At 43.6% G+C, this 19,405-nt stretch overlaps 1 protein-coding gene across 1 annotated transcript in view; it reads left to right on the forward strand.

Annotated features, from left to right (window-relative positions):
• Nucleotides 1–19,130, forward strand: part of SRGAP1 (SLIT-ROBO Rho GTPase activating protein 1) — a 330,478-nt gene extending 311,348 nt beyond the window's left edge. Inside the window, exons 20-22 of the mRNA XM_023225129.2 lie at nucleotides 759–893; nucleotides 1,031–1,370; nucleotides 13,574–19,130. Of these exons, the coding sequence (XP_023080897.1) occupies nucleotides 759–893; nucleotides 1,031–1,370; nucleotides 13,574–13,951 (853 nt within the window). The 3' untranslated portion in view covers nucleotides 13,952–19,130. The remainder of the gene's footprint in view (nucleotides 1–758; nucleotides 894–1,030; nucleotides 1,371–13,573) is intronic.
• Nucleotides 19,131–19,405: the final 275 nt, after the last annotated feature.

Raw genomic sequence — 19,405 nt, forward strand, 5'->3', positions numbered from 1 at the left:
TATCTACATATAAATATATTCATATATAAAATAAATTTGCATAAATATCTGTACAGTCATGTACCACACAATGACATTTTGAGCATCAATGGACCACATATATGACGGTGGTCCCATAGAATTTAATATCCTATTTTTCCTGTACCTTTTCTATGTTTAGATATGTTTAGATACACAAGTACTTGTTTACACCACTGTGTTATAACTGCCTGTAGCATTCAGTACAGTAACATGCTATGCAGGTTTGTAGCCTAGGAGCAGTAGGCTCCACCATGTAGCCTAGGTGTGCAATAGGCTCTTCCATCTAGGTTTGTGTAAGTGCACCTATGATGTTCCCACAATGATGAGATTGCTTGATAACACATTTCTCAGAATGTATCCTCGCTGTTAAGCAACACGTGACTGTAATATAAATGCCATACATATGTCTGTGCACACTCACAGATATGTATCCTAGGCGTAGAATAGAAGATGGAGGAGGATATTTCTTAAAATTCTAACAGTAGTTGTCTCTGGATGTTATATTATGGGTGATTATTTCACTCTTTTTTGTATAACTGAAATTGCTGTTTTACCTGGAATGAAATTATATTGCTTTCACAATGAAAAAAGTTATTTTAACAAAAGAAGGTCTTTCATACGTAATGCTGTTTCATCCATAAATGCTATCACGTAAATTTTTGTCTCCACTCATCTAGCAAATTTTGTAAAATTTGTAAATCTAGTAAATTTTGTCTCCACTCATCTTACTGTTTCAGGGATGATACGTTTTCAGACACTCTGAGCCAAAAAGCCGACAGTGAGGCCAGCAGTGGGCCGGTCACGGAAGACAAGTCCTCATCCAAGGACATGAACTCCCCGACAGACCGTCATCCTGACGGCTATTTAGCCAGGTAGGTAGAGCCTGGGAATCAGGCCCCTAAGCCTCTGCTCCTCCCGGGGCCATAAGGAGCCACTGCACCCTCAGCCTTGCAGTACTGCCCAGTGTGATAAGCTCTTCTGTTTTCTCCCTGTTTCTGTGAATGTCTAGGCAAAGAAAAAGAGGAGAGCCACCCCCTCCAGTAAGGCGTCCTGGCAGGACCAGTGATAGCCATTGCCCGCTCCACCCTCCACATGCCCTTTCCAACTCCTCAGTTGACCTAGGGTCCCCGAGCCTCGCCAGTCACCCCCGGGGCCTGCTGCAGAACCGTGGCCTCAACAATGACAGCCCTGAGCGGAGGCGCAGGCCTGGCCACGGCAGCCTGACCAACATCAGCCGGCATGACTCCCTCAAGAAGATTGACAGCCCTCCCATTAGAAGGTCCACGTCATCAGGGCAATACACAGGCTTCAATGACCACAAGCCACTGGACCCAGAGACAATTGCTCAGGTACAATGCTTTTAATTACATATTGCATTTTAAATACTTAAGTGTGATGTAGGAGGTGTGAAGGATTTACTTAATGTAGCTATATTTCTGTATAGAATCAACTAAAGAAAACAGAAACAAAACCAGCTCATTCTTTAACTTAGGCCCTGACTGTGAATCTTTTTTGAACAATTTGTTACTGGAAGGGCCCAAAGGTTCACAGTGATTTAAACAGAAACATGACAGAAACATAGGACCCAGGACATTCAAACCTATCATTGTGAATAGCCAGAAAAACTTTGAAAAAGAAGAATGGGGAAGCAGTGGCCCTCCCAGATCGTAAATGCATTCTAAAGCTAGTAAAACAGACAGATGGATGAAACAGAATGGAGAGCCCAGAAACAGAAAAATCTTAAAACAGTAGTTCCTCCTTATCTGCAGGGCATATGTTTCAAGACCCCCAGTGGATGCCCGAAGCCACAGATAGTACAAACTCCTACTGTATATGATAAAGATGGCACTTTCAACTTAGAAAAGATGAGCCCTAATAAATAACGTGATCTATAATAGATAGACATTTGAAGAACAAGTCTGGATCTTATGTACCTTCTGACCACATTCAGGTCTTTGCTTCCCAACAGTGACTGCAGAGAAGGGCTCTGTAGTTTTCTTCTAATGATTAAAATTGACCAAGTAAAAGGGAAACAATACTAGTGAATTTGCCCATCATTCTACCATTTTGCCCTCTGGTTCTGGCTTTTCACAGCATAGGCCATGAGAAAATACGTCTGTAGGCCTGGTGGGTGGCTTACACCTGTAATCCCAACACTTTAGGAGGCTGAGGCAAGAAGATTGCTTGAGGTCAGGAGTTTGAGACAAGCCTGGTCAATATAGCACAACCCCATGTCTACAAAAAAACTTTTTTAAATTGGTTAGGTGTATTCGTCAGGGTTCTCTAGAGGGACAGAACTAATGGAATATATACATATAAAGGGAAGTTTATTAAGTATTAACTGACACGATCACAGAGTCCCACAATAGACCATCTGCAGGCTGAGGAGCAAGGAGAGCCAGTCCAAGTTCCAAACCTGAAGAACGTGGAGTCCGACGTTCGAGGGCAGGAAGCATCCAGCATGGGAGGAAGATGTAGGCTGGGAGGATAGGCCGGTCTAACCTTTTCATGTTTTTCTGCCTGCTTTATATTCACTGGCAGCTGATTAGATGGTGCCCATCCAGATTAAGGGTGGATCTGCCTTTCCCAGCCCACTGACTCAAATGATAATTTCCTCTGGCAACCCCCTCACAGACACACCAGGAGTAACACTTTGCATCCTTCAATCCAATCAAGTTGACACTTAATATTAACCATCCCAAGTCTACCCCTTGTCAACTTGAACCCATAAACATCTCCTGAGATCATACATAATCTTCAAATAAAAACAATAATAAGTTCATAATTATACCTAACATAATACACTTGTCCTTTCCTATAACCGGAAACGCACCAATCCCCAACCCAAATGCTATTACATAAAGTTAACAATACTTAAATGCTGATAGGAAGTCAATATAATCTTATGTCACATGCTAAAGGAAAAAGGAAATAAAATGAAGATATTTTCCTAGTACAGGTGTACACATGCACAAACATGTTTTTAACGAAAGAAGGAGGAAATACACATAACAATTACAGTCCCTGTTTCCACGTGGTCATAGCTGGTATTGATGACTACCTTCTACTACCCATTCTGTATTCCCTTTGCCTTCAGCAAGCACCTCAGCAGGTCGTGTTTTTGTTGTTGTTGTTGTTGTTCTCCTGGCGGAGTGACCCAAACCTTCATTCCTGAAGGGTCTGGACCATTTGTAGTCCTGCCTGGATTGGGCTGTTGTAGTTTCCCATTGACCTTAATCACAGAGCATGGTAATACTAAGAGATGCCCTAATGGAGCTCCTGTATTCCATGCACACTCTTTTTTACCTCCATTGTGGAGTAGTAGACTGATTTCATCTTGATAGTCCAAGTCAGTCACCCGAGCCAACACTGTAACTCCTTTCTTAGTCTGTTGCCTTAAAGGTAGGAGGAGCCCAAAGTGTCCAGGTGGCAAACTTAACTTAATGGGATCGTCAATGTGTCCCTGGTGGCACTTTCCTCCCTCTGGAACTAAGACCTCTAAGCCAGCAGAACATAATGTCGTGGGAATAGGAAGTAAAAATGTTGCTACTGGGTCGCTAGAGGTGATGATGCATGGTGCCACTTCCACTTCCACCCCTTGATTCCTGGACCCGTGAATCCTGGCTATGGAAGAAACAGCACCATATGTTGGACACTGATTCAGAGCATATACAGCCTTCTGGGGAACTTTGCCCCAGCCCTGCAAAGTATAGTCACCTCGTTGGCATTGTAATTGTGACTTTAAAAGGCCTTTCCACCACTCTATCAATCCAGCTTCTTCAGGATGATAGGGAACATAGTAAGACCCATGAATTCCATAAGCATGAGCCCACTGCCACTCTTCTTTAGCTGTAAAGTAAGTGCCTTGGTCAGAGGCAATGCTGTGTGGAATACCATGACAGTGGGTAAGGCATTCCGTGAGTCCACAGATGGTAGTCTTGGCAGAAGCATTGCATGCAGGATAGACAAACCCATATCCAGAGTAACTGTCTCTTCCAGTGAGGACAAACCCTTTTTCATGATGGAAGAGGTCCAGTATAATCAACCTGCCACCAGGTAGCTGGTTGATCACGCTGAGGAATGGTACCATATCGAGGGCTGTGTTGGCTTCTGCTGCTGGCAAATTGGGCACTAAGCAGTGGCCATAGCCAGGTCAGCCTTGGTGAGTGGAAGTCCATGTTGCTGAGTCCATGTGTAACCTCCGTCCCTGCACTATGGCCACTTTGTTCATGGGCCCATTGAGTGATGACGGGGTGGCTGGGGAAAGAGGCTGAGTGGTGTCGATAGAATGGGTCATCGTGTCCTCTTGATTATCAAAATCCTCCTCTGCTGAGGTCACCCATTGGTGACCACTCACATGGGATACAAGTATCTTCACAGTTTTTGACCACTCAGAGAGGTCCATCCACATACCCCTTCCACAAATTTCTTCGTCACCAATTTTCCAATCATACTTCTTCTAAGTCCCTGACCATCCAACCAAACCATTGGCTACAGTCCATGAATCAGCATATAATCACACATCTGGCCATTCCTCTTTCCATGCAGAGTGCACAGCCAGGTGCACTGCTTGAAGTTCTGCCCACTGGGAAAGATTCCCTTCACCACTGTCCTACAGGGATGTCCTAGAAAGGGGCTGTAGTGCTGCAGCTGTCCACTTTCGGGTGGTGCCTGCATATCATGCAGGTTCACCTGTGAACCAGGCCCTAGTCTTCTCTTCCTCTGTCAGCTGATCAGAGGGAACTCCCCCTGAGGCCATCAGTACAGGCCGTGTGAAAGAGTAGAGACCCTGGGCATTTGAGCCACTTCCTCATGTAACTTATGCCTTCAGGAGCTGCTTGAGCCCAGTCACATATATACCACTTCCATTTGATGATGGAATGCTGCTGTGCATGACCCGCTTTATGACTCGATGTGTCAGAAAGCACCCAGTTCATGATAGGCAGTTCAGGTTGCATGGTGACTTGATGACCCATAGTCAAATGTTCAGTTTTCACCAAAGCCCAGTAACAGGCCAAGAGCTGTCTCTCAAAAGGAGAGTAGTTGGCCAGGTGCGGTGGTTCATGCTAATCCCTGCACTTTGGGAAGCCAAGGCAGGTGGATCACGAGGTCAGAAGTTCAAGACCAACCTGACCAATATGGTGAAACCCCATCTCTACTAAAAATGCAAAAATTAGCCATATGTGGTGGCACGCATCTATAGTCCCAGCTACTCGGGAGGTTGAGGCAGAAGAATCACTTGAACCAGGGAGGTGGAGGTTGCAGTGAGCTGAGATCACGCCACTGTACTCCAGCCTGGGTGACAGAGAGACACCCCATCTCATAAAGAAAAGGAGAGTAATTCTCTGCAGAAGAAGGCAGGGCATTGCTCCAAAATCCTAGAGGCCTCTGCTGTGATTCACCTATGAGGGTCTGCCAAAGGCTCTAAACAGCATCCCTATCTGCCACTGACACCTCAAGTACCATTGGATCTGCTGGGTCCTATGGCCTAAGTGACAGAGCAGCTTGCACAGTAGCCTGGACCTGTTGCAGAGCCTTCTCCTGTTCTGGACACCACTCAAAACTGGCAGCCTTTTGAGTGACTCAATAAATGGGCCAGAGACTCAATAAATGGGCCAGAGTAACACACCCAAAAGAGGAACGTGTTGCCTCCAAAATCCAAATGGGCCCACTAGGCGTTGTGCCTCTTTCTTGGTTGCAGGAGGGGCCAAACGCAGCAACTTACCCTTCACCTTAGAAGGAACATCTTGATAGGCCCCACACCACTGGACCCCTAGAAATTTTACTGAGGTAGAAGGTCACTGAATTTTAGTCGGATTTTTTACCCATCCTCTAGCACACAAACGTCTCACCAATAAGTCCAATGTGTTTGCTACTTCTTGCTCACTGGATCCAGTCAGCATAATGTCTTCAATGTAATGGACCAGTGTGATACCTTGCAGAAGCAAAAAGCAATCAAGGTCTCTCCAAGTAAGATTATGACACAAAGCCAGAGAGTTGATATGCCCCTGAGGTAGGACAGTAAAAGTATATTGCTGGCCTTGCCAGCTGAAGGCAAATTGCTTCTGGTGGGCCTTATGGACAAGAATGGAGAAAAAGGCATTTTCCAAGTCAGTGGCGCCATACCAGGTACCAGGAGATGTGTTTATTTGCTCAAGCAATGAAACTACATCTGGTTTAGCAGCTGCACTTGGAGTCACCACTTGGTTAAGCTTACAATAATCCACTGTCACTCTCCAAGATCCATCTGTCTTCTGCACAGGCCAAATGGGAGAGTTGAACGAGGATGTGGTGGGAATCACCACCCTTGCATCTTTCAAGTCCTTGATGGTGGCGCTAATCTCCATGATCCCTCCAGGGATGCAATATTGCTTTTAATTTACTATTTTTCTAGGTAAAGGCTGCTCTAATGGCTTCCATTTGGCCTTTCCCACATAGTAGCCCCCACCTTACCAGTCCAGGAGCCAATGTGGGAGGTTCTGCCAGCTGCTAAGTATGCCTATGCCAATTATGCATTCTGGCACTGGGGAAAGGACCACAGGAGAAGTCTGGGGACCCACTAGACTCACTGTAAGTCAGACCTGAGCTAAAACTCCATTAATTACCTGACGTCCACAAGCCACTACTTTAACTGGAGCACCACAATGACGTTTTTGGTCCCCCGGAATCAATGTCAGCTCAGAGCCAGTGTCCATTAGTTCCCAAAATGTCTGATCATTTCCCTTTCCCCACTACACAGTTATCCTGGTAAAAGGCTGGAGGTCCCCTTGGGGAAGTATGGGATAAAGATTCACTGCATAAATTGTCAGTAATATAGCAGGGTCCTTCCTCAAGGGTACTTGGCCTCCCCTTCATTCAAGAGGTTCTGGGTCTGTAAACTGGGTCAAGTCTAGAAATTGATTGAGGGGCCATGATTCTCTGTTTTTATAATTCAAATTAGTCTTTTGTCCATCTGACCTAGAAGTTTTCTGCTTGTATAAATTAAGTAGGAATGCAGTAGGCTTCCTATCAATTACACTTCTAGGAACACCATGATTAATTAGCCAATGCCAGAGCTCTGCATGAGTCAGACTATTCTGCTTGCCGCTTTGCCTCTGCTGTCCATTACAGTAGCTACGCCCACCTTGTCTTTGACAGTTGAGTGTCACCACTTGGCTTCTGCCACCTCAGGATCCTATTATGTCCATTGTATTTAAATTTTGTAGTTGAGTGACTGTGGTTCCCACCGTTAGATCTGACATACAGAGAAGAGCAATTACAGGGCTCTTCAGAGATGCAAGTGCTGGCCAGGCACGGTGGCTCACGCCTGTAATCCCAGCACTTTGGGAGGCTGAGGCAGGTGGATCACAAGGTAAGGAGATTGAGATCATCCTGGCTAACATGGCGAAACCCCATCTCTACTAAAAATATAAAAAATTAGCCAGGCATGGTGGTGGGTGCCTGTAATCCCAGCTACTCAGGAGACTGAGGCAGGAGAATGGCGTGAACCCAGGAGGCAGAGCTTGCAGTGAGCCGAGATCACGCCACTGCACTCCAGCCTGAGCGAAAGAGCCAGACTCCGTCTCAAAAAAAAATGCAAGTGCTGCCCTCACAAATCTGTTTTGCAAGGCATTGGTCAAGGGCTCTCCCAGCTGGGATGAGTAGGTCTAAAGTGACTAATCCACTCCACCATCCCAATCTCCCTAAGCCCTTGGATCCCTTCCTCTATATTAACTAAGGGAGATCAGGCATTTCCAGCTCACTCACAGTGGGACATCTTTCAATCCACATTTCAGTTAACCAAGCAAATAAACTATTAGAACCTTCTTTAACTCCCCAAGCTGCAACATTCAATGCAGAGCTCCTACTTAGTGGGCCCAAATCAATAAATTCAGCCTGATCTGTCTCTATGTTCCATCTACCATTATCCCACACCCTTAATATCCATTCTCATGCCTGTTCTCCAGATTTCTGTTTATATAAATTAGAAAACTCAAGGAGTTCTTTTCTAATGTAGTGCACCTCTTCATGGGTCACACTCTCAACCTCACCTCCAGGGGCCCGCCAGGACATTAGTCTAGTTATAGGTCTAGAAGCAAACAGGTGTTGGGGGTGGCTCCTGAGGACAGTCAACATTATCTTGCCTGGCAACTGCCTCACAGGAGGCCATCACCATTGCCTCAGGCAGCGCAGGGTTTATCTCCTCAGACAAAGATGGAAAGGCTGATGGCAGCATGGGTCAGGGAGGGGATGTTGCCACTACTGGGGATAGGGAAGCCGTTTCTTCTGGCAAAAAAGGTTCATCACAGTTTACAAGCTCAGTGTCCCCAGCTTCATCAGGGTCCTCCCACACATCCCCATTCCAAGTTGTAGGGTCCCACTCTTTTCAAATCAATGCCCTCGCTTTAACAGTAGACACCTAGCAAGGCTGTGCATGCATCTTTCGTTGCAGGTCAGCCACTCTAATGATAAGAGCTTGTGTCTGTTTTTCCACAATTTCAGCTCTTTCTCTGCAGGAGATAAGACTCTCACTCAGGGCAGTCTTAGCAGATTTGAGGCTCAGTATCCGCCTCTGAAACCAGGAGATAGAATCCTTGAGTTCATCATTTTTTTTCATTACTTTGTCCACTGAACTTAGGAACAACCAACGAGCTTCATTATGTTCATTGGTTCTCTACACAATACTCCATACAAATGTATTATGTATGGAGTTACTAAATTCCTTGCCTCTTATGAGCGATGAATCAGGAGTGTCAAATGCATGTATTTTGCATAACTCTCTAAACAATTCACACCAAGGACTATCAGTGTTCTTCATCCTATTAGAAGTAGAGTCCTTAGTATTTTGAGGTCTAATCATATAAAGCAGAAGCCCCAAAACCAATGAAAGAACTCCATCCTTAATATTCTGTTCCTCTAGAACCATTCCTGATACCAAAATCTGTATTAGTCAGGGTTCTCTGGAGGTACAGAATTAACAGAATACATATACATATAAAGGTGAGTTTATTAAGTGTTAACTCACACAATCACAAGATCCCACAATAAGCCGTCTGCAGGCTGAGGAGTAAAGAGAGTCGGTCCAAGTTCCAAAACTGAAGAACTTGAAGTCTGATGTTTGAGAGAAGGAAGCATCCAGCATGGGAGAAAGATGTAGGCTGAGAGGCTAGGCCAGTCTAACCTTTTCACATTCTTCTGCCTGCTTTATATTCACTGGCAGCTGATTAGATGGTGCCCATCCAGATTAGGGGTAGGTCTGCCTTCCCCAACCCACTGACTCAAATGTTAATCTCCTTTGGCAACACCCTCACAGATACACTTTTGCATCCTTCAATCCAATCAAGTTGACACTAGGTATTAACCATCACACTAAGAGTTTTGGTGCATGTCTGCAGTCCCAGGTACTTTGGAAGCTGAGGCAAGAGGATTGCTTGAGCCCAGCAGTTCGAGGCTGCAATGAGTTATGATTCCCCTACTGCACTCCAGTCAGGGTGATAGACCAAGACCCTGTCTCCAAATATATGTATGTTTATAGTCAGTGAGAAAAGAGTGAATAGATTCAGGCCTTACCATTCAAATAATCTAAAGCAGCTTCCAGCTATCACTGAAGTTTAAAAACTAAGTAGATTTCAAAAAAGAGTGAATGAGAAATGAATGAAACATGGAAAAGTATTAAAGGTGGGTTATTTTTAATAAAAAGCACCCAAGGAATCCAGCCCCAATATGACAAATGTCCAAGCTATTTTTCAGTGTTCTAACTAAAAAGAATTTGGGGTAGTAAATTAGATTGTGAGAAGTTTAATATGTTTTTTAAAAATTAAAGCAATTTTAAATGTACAGCAACTTCTCAGCAAAAATCGAAAAGGCTTTGACTGTTTTATTTTTTTCTGTTTAAAGTGCTATGCAAGGCCCTTTGAGGCATATTTACAACCAGCAATATTTTACTATAGCTGAATTTAATGATTTGAGACACTTATAACATCATTGCTTATAATAAGCAGGTGAAACATAATTTGGGTTAGAGAGACAGGGATTTAGGTGCTTGGAGGTAGGAAGGCATATAAGGTCTGTTTAACCCTTTGACTTCTAGAATCAGGAAATTTTTTTTAATTGTAAATTATAAAAACAGGCCAAGCACAGTGGCTCATGCCTATAATCCCACCACTTTGGGAGGCTGAGGCGCATGGATCACTTGAGGTCAGGAGTTTGAGACCAGCCTGGCCAACATAGTGACACCCCATCTCTACAAAAGATACAAAAAATTAGCTGGGTATGGTGGCAGGCACCTGTAGTCCGAGTTACTCCGGTGGCTGAGGCACGAGAATCGCTTGAACCCAGGAGGCGGAGGTTGCAGTGAGCTGAGATCACGGTATTGCATTCCAGCCTAGGTGACAGAGTGAGACTCCGTCTCAAAAAAAAAAAAAAAATGTAAATTGTAAAAACAAAAACTCAACAGATAACTAGGCTCCGCACATGTCTCTGAGATAAATACTTGTAAAAAAAAAAAAAACAAATCCGTATGTTTAGCCACAAACGGAAATCACATATGAAAGTAATAACTTGAAAAGTGATGTCACCCTCATAAAATGGCTTCCAGATTTGCTTTTTATCTTTCCATCTTTAGCCTTCAGATTTTCCCATGGGGACAAGTAAGCATGCCATCATGGTGTTCATTAAAAAAAATGCAAATTATTTTATTAAACAATTGAATGGAATGCCCAATGGAGATTTTTCAAAAGACTACCACATCCATACATAATCATCGTATCTTGGTTTATTCATTATTGGAGACTGTGATTTAATATCAGTGTCTTAGATTATTCAATTAGCAAATCTTTATTGAGCATTTACTGTATGCCAGGTCTCACACTAGGTTTCATGCAAACAAAGTTAAACAATAGCCGCAGCCTCTAAGTGCTCACATTCAATCTAGTCGAGGAGATGAATAGGGAAATGAGTTACCATTAAACCGTGCCATGAGGGGTATGCTCCAGATGAGTAGGAGAAGCCCTGGGAATAGGTCGGGAAGAGACATTTCAGTCACCAGGGCAGTGGATCTCTACCATCTCATACAACATTCTGCCTTTTTCTTTCTTAATTGTGGTTAAAAAATAAAATAAAATTGACCATCTTAACCATTTTTAAATGTATAGTTCAGAAAGGTATATTCACATTGTTGTGAAACATCGCTCCAGAACGTGTTCGTCTCGCAAAACCAAAACTCAGTACACATTAAACACCTCCCATTTCACCTTCCTCCAGTCCCTGGCAACCATCATTCTTCTTTTTGTTTCTATGAATTGGACTCCTTTAGACACCACATATAAGTGGAATCATACAGTATTTGTATTTTTTGTGACTGGCTCATTTCATTTAGTGTAATGTCCTCAAGGTTTACACATGCTGTGGCACATGATAGGACTTACTTCCCTTTAAGGCTGAATGATACTCCTTTGTATGTATATACCACATTTTCTTTATCCATCCGCTGATGGAGCACACTCCACCTTTTTGAAACAAATTTATTGTAACTTCCCCCTTTTACTATCTGAAATAAATTGACTTTTTTTTTTTTTTTTTTTTTTGAGATGGAGTCTCACTCTATCACTCGGGCTGGAGTGAAGTTGTGTTATCTCGGCTCACTGCGACCTCCACCTCCTGGGTTCAAGCAATTCTCCTGCCTCAGCCTTGAGAGTAGCTGGGGGTGTGCCACCATGCCCAGCTCTCTGAAATAAATTGATTGATATATCTATTTTGAAAATATGTATATAAAGCTCTAAATAGAATATAAAATTAAAGGGAAGTTGATATTAAAACAAATGTATTTCAGTTAATTATCAAGTATACTAGAAGACAAATGAAGTAGTGATGCTTTCACCTACATGGTAGAATTTCCATAAATGCAATAATTAAAAATGCATGTTGATATGGGAGTATTCAGTTAATTGAGTTAACTCAAATTCCATGAAAAGAGCTTCCATTAGTGATAATATTTCTCCAAAATGGTGAACAACCCTTGGTCATACTGTCACACTCAAAACAAAAAACAACTTTCCTAAAACAATAACATTCCTAAAAAATTTAACGCCATCCAAAAGATATTTTATGTTTATATATTAGAAAAAGAGGTTCTAGACTCAGGTTCTTCAGAGAATTTTTACCTATATAAATGTCTGGAGGACATTCAAAAGTTGAACAAGGTGCAGGAAAATTCACTGCATGTAAACGCACCAGGGCACTTGCAAGATACCTAATATGTCTGAGCCTGCCCATCAGCTGCCAATAATGCAACCTTGTTATTATGACATTAAAATCCACACACACACAACATATTACAAAAATGCCCTCTATGAGACAGTACCACTTTCATTGAGATCCACTGGAAAACTGTATCAGGGGAAGACTTAAACTGAATTTCGAAGAACTTCTTGGAATTAGCCAAGTGTATAATAAGCGCTCAGAAATTTGTAGAATGAATGAATGAAGCCAGATTTTTTTATTCCTATTATATTTATTTCTTGAGAAATTATTGCAGTATCTAAATTTAAACCCTTATCATAAAAGTTGAAAACCTTGCCCAGTGCAGTGGCTCATGCCTGTAATCCCAGCACTTTGGGAGGCCGAGGCAGGCAGATCATGAGGTCAGGAGTTCGAGACCAGCCTGGCCAACATGGTGAAACCCCGTCTCTACTAAAAATACAAAAATTAGCCAGGCGTGGTGGTATGGGCCTGTAATCCCAGCTACTTGGGAGGCTGAGGCAGGATAATTGTTTGAACCTGGGAGGCAGAGGTTGCAGTAAGCCAAGATCACGTCACTGCACTCCAGCCTGGGTGACAGAGCAAGACTCTGTCTTGGGGGTGAAAAAAAAAGTTGAAAAACTGTTTTTCAAAAGTTTTCATAAACTTTTATCATAAGTTGAAATAGAATTCTATATTAATAAGTCAGCAGGCAGACGTGGTGGCCTACACCTATAATCCCAGCACTTTAGGAGGCAGAAGCAGGAGGATTACTTGAGCCCAAGAGTTCAAGACCAACCTGGGCAACTAGCAAGACCCCATCTCTACAAAAAATTTAAATATTAGCCAGGTGTGGTAGCACACACCTGTGGACCCAGCTACTCAGGAGGCTACACAGGAGGTAGCACACACCTGTGGTCCCAGCTACTCAGGAGGTGGGAGGATCATATGAGCCCAGGAGGTCGAGACCGTAGTGAGCTGATTCGCACCACTGCACTCTGCCTGGCTAACAGAGTGAGACCCTGCCTCAAAACAAAAAAAAAAAAAATTTTTTTTTTTAAGTCAGCATATAAGGCAGAGACCATTAGAAGGCTACCTAGGGCCTTAGGAAGGCCAATGTTTGATACATGGCTCCGTGAGCCATTGCATCTCGGTCTCCTGAATCAAGAATCAAAATGATTGTGTGAGATGGCGTTATGTTTATACATTCTGCGGACTATGGAGTTAAAGATATTCATACTCTGCTGGGCCGTTTACTTTGAAATTGTCTGGGTTTCTATACGTTAGTATTCATTATCAGTCTGTGCTTTCTCTCTTTCTGATTATTCTTCAATAGGATATTGAAGAAACGATGAACACAGCTTTGAATGAACTCCGAGAACTGGAGAGACAGAGCACAGCAAAGCATGCCCCTGATGTGGTGCTGGATACCCTGGAGCAAGTGAAAAACTCTCCCACCCCTGCCACTTCCACGGAATCGCTCAGCCCTTTGCACAACGTTGCCCTCAGGAGCTCCGAGCCTCAGATTCGACGTAGCACTAGCTCCTCCAGTGACACAATGAGTACTTTCAAGCCTATGGTGGCACCCAGAATGGGTGTGCAGCTGAAGCCTCCAGCCCTTAGGCCAAAACCTGCTGTTCTTCCAAAAACAAATCCTACCATAGGACCTGCCCCGCCTCCCCAGGGTCCAACAGACAAGTCTTGCACGATGTAAAAACCAGCTAAGCAAGGCCATAAAGGGAGGTGACTTAAAAAAAAAAAAACGGATTAGTGACAAAATCACTGATCCATAACTTTCCTTAGTTTTGTGCTTATAACTGGAGATCTTTTGGCTTTTCTATGTTGTCGAATGTAATGTCTGAGACTAGCTAAATTAACACGGGCATTTGTATTTTGTAATTTTTTAAAACAACTGGACATATGTCATTTTAAGGACAATAGAAACACTTAGACTTACTTGAAAATCCAATGCTGCACCACTTGTAATGAAGGCAACACCGCTCTCCACATCGTACAGAGCTTCAGGTTTAGTGTAGCCCAGGTGAGTCAGAAAGGTTGTGACCTGAAGGCAGAAGAGCCCGAATTCCACACCTCGCTGGAGTATAGCCAGTGTTGGTCTGTGGCACTTGGGCTGAAAGGTGATAATGGCATTGCGTGGTAGCTGACAATGAGCACCTTCGATTCCATGTGGAGTGGGGTTTAGCTCATGCAAAAGACTTGCAGTTGTCTCCATGGGACGATCCCAGAGGGACTGTCAGTCCGCAGCTCGAGTGAGTTGGATGCTTGCCTCTTTCCTAACAGTTATTTCCCCAGGGCCAGCTTAAAGACTCGATGGAATTGGGTAGAACCTCTGCTGTTATTGCTTGAACTTAACCTGGGAAAGGAGAGGAAGCCACCATCTCCAAAGCTATTAATGTCACTCCTTTTGTGAGCATGATTAGGCCTCGGAGATTTCCAAGTCCCTCCCCTACACTTACAAACGACTAGAAGGGTTTCATTTTAAAGACTTTCTGGTTACAGTACTCCACGAACTCCTCCAAAGATTCATTGTTCAATAACTGCCTAGAAAATGTTTCTATCTCCCCAAATCCCTGTGTTCTCCTCCTCTGTGGAAATGGAGGCAGCAAGAAGCACCTGAGGCCTTGGTTTATGCAGTGTTCTCTTTTGACTAAATCACCTAGGTTCCTTTAAACATGCTGCAAAGCCCAGGCATGGTGGTGCACACTGTAGTCCCAGCTACTCAGGTAGTTTACACAGGAGGATGGCTTTGGGCCCAGTAGTTCGAATCCAGCCTGGGCAGCATAGTGTGAGACCCTGTCTCTTCAAAAAAAATAATAATAATAATAATGCTACAAAGACCTGGTGATCCTAAATTTGAAATCCCAACTCTCCTCTCCATTTGTCTTTGAGCCAACCCCAAACTGGCCCTGGTACCTGAAAGTGAGAACCACGCAGGGCCATCAGCAGAAGATGACCTTGTAATTCTCACCCAATTGTGTACCTCACAACCACAACTTCTTTTTCTTTGTCCCTTTTCCCTTTTTTGTTTTCGTTTTTGTATGTGGTCTCTATATCACTCCCATAGTCAGCGGAACTGTCAATTGGAGACGCTCTTTCTCTGGCATCCTAGCACACAGACAATTTTTAAGCCTATATTTATGCTATATCTTCCCCCTATCTTAAGAAAATTTGCTTTGAATTCCATTCTCCTACCAGCAGCAGCTGATATCACCTGTAGACCTGTGAGCATTTTATCGACTCTATCATTGAAGTTACTGATATTTTTGTTGTTGTTGTTGTGGAGAAAAATGGATTTCCCAGAACGAATCCCTCTGGCCCACCATTAATTTCCTTCTTGGTTTCATTTCAAACTGGCAGCCAACTGCACGCACACCTAAGAGCTACACAGTGTAGATTTTACTTCATCAGCCCATTGGTGAATGCATCGTGCAGAAATGAATTGGGATCTGTACTAAACTCAAGATCATTACTTTGATCTCTACCTGTCTGCCTGTCTAGTCATTCTATTGCAGGAAGAGATTAAATCGATGAGATATTGTTACCTTTCAAAGTCACACTGCTGATTGCTTGTCTGTGGCCTGATTTCACAAATGAATAGTGATTTTTTTTCCCATGTATTTCTAGGTATGGTAAACTTTTAAACCTCCAGATTTTCAGAGCCATACGTTTTGCCCATTTTGAAAAAGAAGCCCAGGACAGTACCTTGTCCGGCCCCTCCCCCTTTTCCCTGAGCTTTTGGGGTCCTTCAGCACCCTTGGACACCATGGAGAGCCAGCCGGGACTGAGCTTTGAATAGCACTAGCCCTTTTAAACAATCTTCATGAATTCCTTAGGAAGTTAAACTTTCCTAAATAATCCCCCACTTTTTTTTTTTTTTTTTTTTTGAGTTGGAGTCTTGCTCTGTCACCCGGGCCAGAGTACAGTGGTGCAATCTCTGCTCACTGCAACCTCCATCTCCTGGGTTCAAGCAATTCTCCTGAGTAGCTGGGATTATAGGCGCCGTCACCATGCCCAGCTAATTTTTGTATTTTTAGTAGAGACGGGGTTTCACCATGTTGGCCAGACTGTTCTCAAACTCCTGACCTCAGGTGATCCAATGGCCTCAGCCTCCAAAAGTGCTGGGATTACAGATGTTAGCCACCATGCCCGGCCATTCCCCCACTTTAAAATAGTAAGAATTCTTAAAAACCATATGCCTTGTTTGATGGAAGAGTAAGATGTTAACAGAGGGCATCAAAGGGCCAGAGGTGTCTTTGAATTTTTTTTTTTTTCAGTGTCTTTTCTGAGCTTTTCAGATCTTCCTCCTGCCTGTTCATTTATTCAGCCTTCTATCTGGTCATCCTCCCCAGCAGCTCTTCTCTCTGGTGTGTCCACCTGTGGTGGAATGAGGATTGCCTTTCTGTGCTCCCCATCAGGACTCTGCCGTCTTGGCCGGCAGGAGTCGTGCTGCTGCAGCGCCTCAGAGGCTGTGCCTTCTTTCAGGAAACAGCTCCTAATACGCTCCCATCACTCACTTTACCTGTCTCCATCTCATTTCCCTATACTCCTATTGTCACCTTGAGACTTTTTTTTTTTTCAATTCCATATGAAGGGTATGACCTCAGTGAGTGAGGACTCAGTAAAGACTCACCTCTCCGTACTTGGTTTAGTAAATGTCTTCAGATTTCAGAGATAAGACAAGGTGGCCACTTCACAAAGAATCCAGAATCATGCTCAGTAAAGCTCATTAAGAGCCACTGCAGCTGAGAAGGTTCACAGCCTTCTTTACAGCGACAGAGGCAGCACACAGGGGAGGTGGGAAGACACAGGGAAACGAGAGAGAAGAAAGAGAATGAGGCTTTGAGGTGTTCTGCCCCCAGTTTCAAGGAGCTTATCAGGTTTCATGGGCAATTTGGGGAGGGGGGCATTTTGATGGTGGGTAAATGATGGCTCTACAAAGATTACCTGACTCCACTTACACAAGAATATGTATTCACAGCTGATAAAACTGTGTGTCCACATCCCATCCATAGAACTCGCTGAAGGAGATTCACCAAGTCAGCCTTTTGGACTGGGTTGGGGTTTGGGGAGAGGATTTGGGGATAGAGAGAAAGGTACTTGGTACACATTTTCTAATGGGTGTTATGTGAACTGTTTGAACCTGCTGAGTGGCGCTTTGTAGCGCTCCACGTTCACATTCGAGTGTCAGCACCATTCAACAGATGAGCACATCCTCGTACAACATCATCTGGCTTTGGTGACCCTCGAGCCACCTGTAGAATAATTTATGGCAGGATCCCACAATCTACTGCAGTGATCGTGAACAGCTATCAGTGGATGTACCGCTGCAAGAGTCAAATTGTATCAGTTAAAGGTTTTCCAACTTTTGCTATTCCCCCCCACCAAAAAGGCGGGGGCGGTTATAATTTAAAGAAAAGGAAAAGAGGGGTGGGTTGGTAGTTGTGTCCTTAACATTTAGGAATGACATAGCCTCTGGAGTCTACAAACTGAAGAAACTTTGATCAGCCTTGGAAATCCAGTTAAAGAGCCTATGGGTCTCTTGAGGGGGAGTTAGAGGATTCAAATTTGGGATGATGCTCATTGATTCCTGACCATAGCAGTGAGAGGCCTTTTTTTGTGCAGGAAATGTGCTTGGGACTCAGTCTTGTTTTCGATTACCCACCACAGAAACCATGAGACACAGAGCAGCTTAGAAAGCTCTACCCATGCGTAAACAGAGCTCCCTACTCCAGACCACCTGCCAAGCTAAGAACACAAGCTCCAGCTGGGCTGGAGAGTCAGGCTTGGTGCAGGGTGACTTTAGCGAAGTTTTGTCAGATCCATAAAGTAAACTGGAATTTGAGCTTTCACTTACCCCAATATACAGTATACTTTCTTTAAAAAGTTAAAAAATAAAAAAAAAAAAAAAAAAAAAAGTCTATGTGGTATAATCGAGATGGATACCTGTGTCTTTACGTAGGGAATTTTGTATGTTTAAATAATTGTACTGGGTTCCATAATGCTTATCTTAGAAACTTTAGTAAAAGAAAATATATGAACTGTGCATTGCGAATGCCCCCCTTAGAGCATTCATCCAAGCTCAGTGTGTAGTGTGATGGTTATTATAGATATTTAAAGTATAGTAAGTGGCTGTGTAACAGGAGAGACTACTGTTTACCTACGTACTGAAGGGTAACTGCTGTCCGCGTAATTCAATCAGTATTGTCCTTTCCTGTCGGTTTGATCAATTGCAGTACCGGTAGCTTCCTGCTTGTGACTGTTACCTAATTGTGTCAATGTACATCTGTAGTATGTACATGTGAAAGTGCCTTTCTATTTTAGAGGAGTCTTAGCCTTGCTCTTGTACCGTTGCCCCACTCTGTGCCCCACCTCCACCTCCTCCTCCCAATTCCTGCTGCCCACTCCAGTGTTTTGAAGCTTCCTCCCTCTCCCCCACCTTCTCCATCCCCTCCCTCCTGTGCCTCAGTGCTCAGTAGTGTCCCATCTTGCATCCCTGTTGGTCCTCAGACTGTCTCGTTTTCCTTGTAGACGTGATTGTGCCTTTCTCACCCCTGTGTCCTCCCATCCCACCGCATCCATCCCTCGCTCATGTGCTGCTGACAGCATCGCGCTCGCCCGTGCTCTGTACTGCCTCTCACCATTTCATTCCCTCCTCTCTGAGGTGAAAATAAAGGGGGATACTTTTACAGTTCTGGAAAGAAAAAAATGTTTTGTTAATCTGTTGTGACAATGCACTTTTATGTATAGTACTGTACATTTTGGCATGTACCATTACAGGCTTCAGTATACAGTCAGGTTTGTTCTTCACGGTGTATCTTTATAATAAATAAGATAGTTCTGGCTGCCTTTGTCTGCTTCCAGTTTGATGTGCATCTCTGTGGTGTCTTCGTTCCTTTCCTTTCTCTCATCACTACTTTCTCCCTGACAGCTAGTTTGCATTAAATAATGTGAAACTTTTACCTTTAAAATATTTTTTTATCTCACTTCCATTTCTTGTTCATTTGGAAATAGGGTGTCCTGCACAGGGCCCTATCCATGAAGCTGTGGTTTTTCAGTCATGGTTTGGAGGCTCAATGTGTAGTCAGATAAAAGAGTCTTGGGAGAGACTTAACTGAGAAGCTGAGCGTGTACAAGCCTCCTAAACATA

The sequence above is a fragment of the Piliocolobus tephrosceles genome, chromosome 10, assembly GCF_002776525.5.
Source record: "Piliocolobus tephrosceles isolate RC106 chromosome 10, ASM277652v3, whole genome shotgun sequence".
Classification (NCBI taxonomy): Eukaryota; Metazoa; Chordata; class Mammalia; order Primates; family Cercopithecidae; genus Piliocolobus; species Piliocolobus tephrosceles.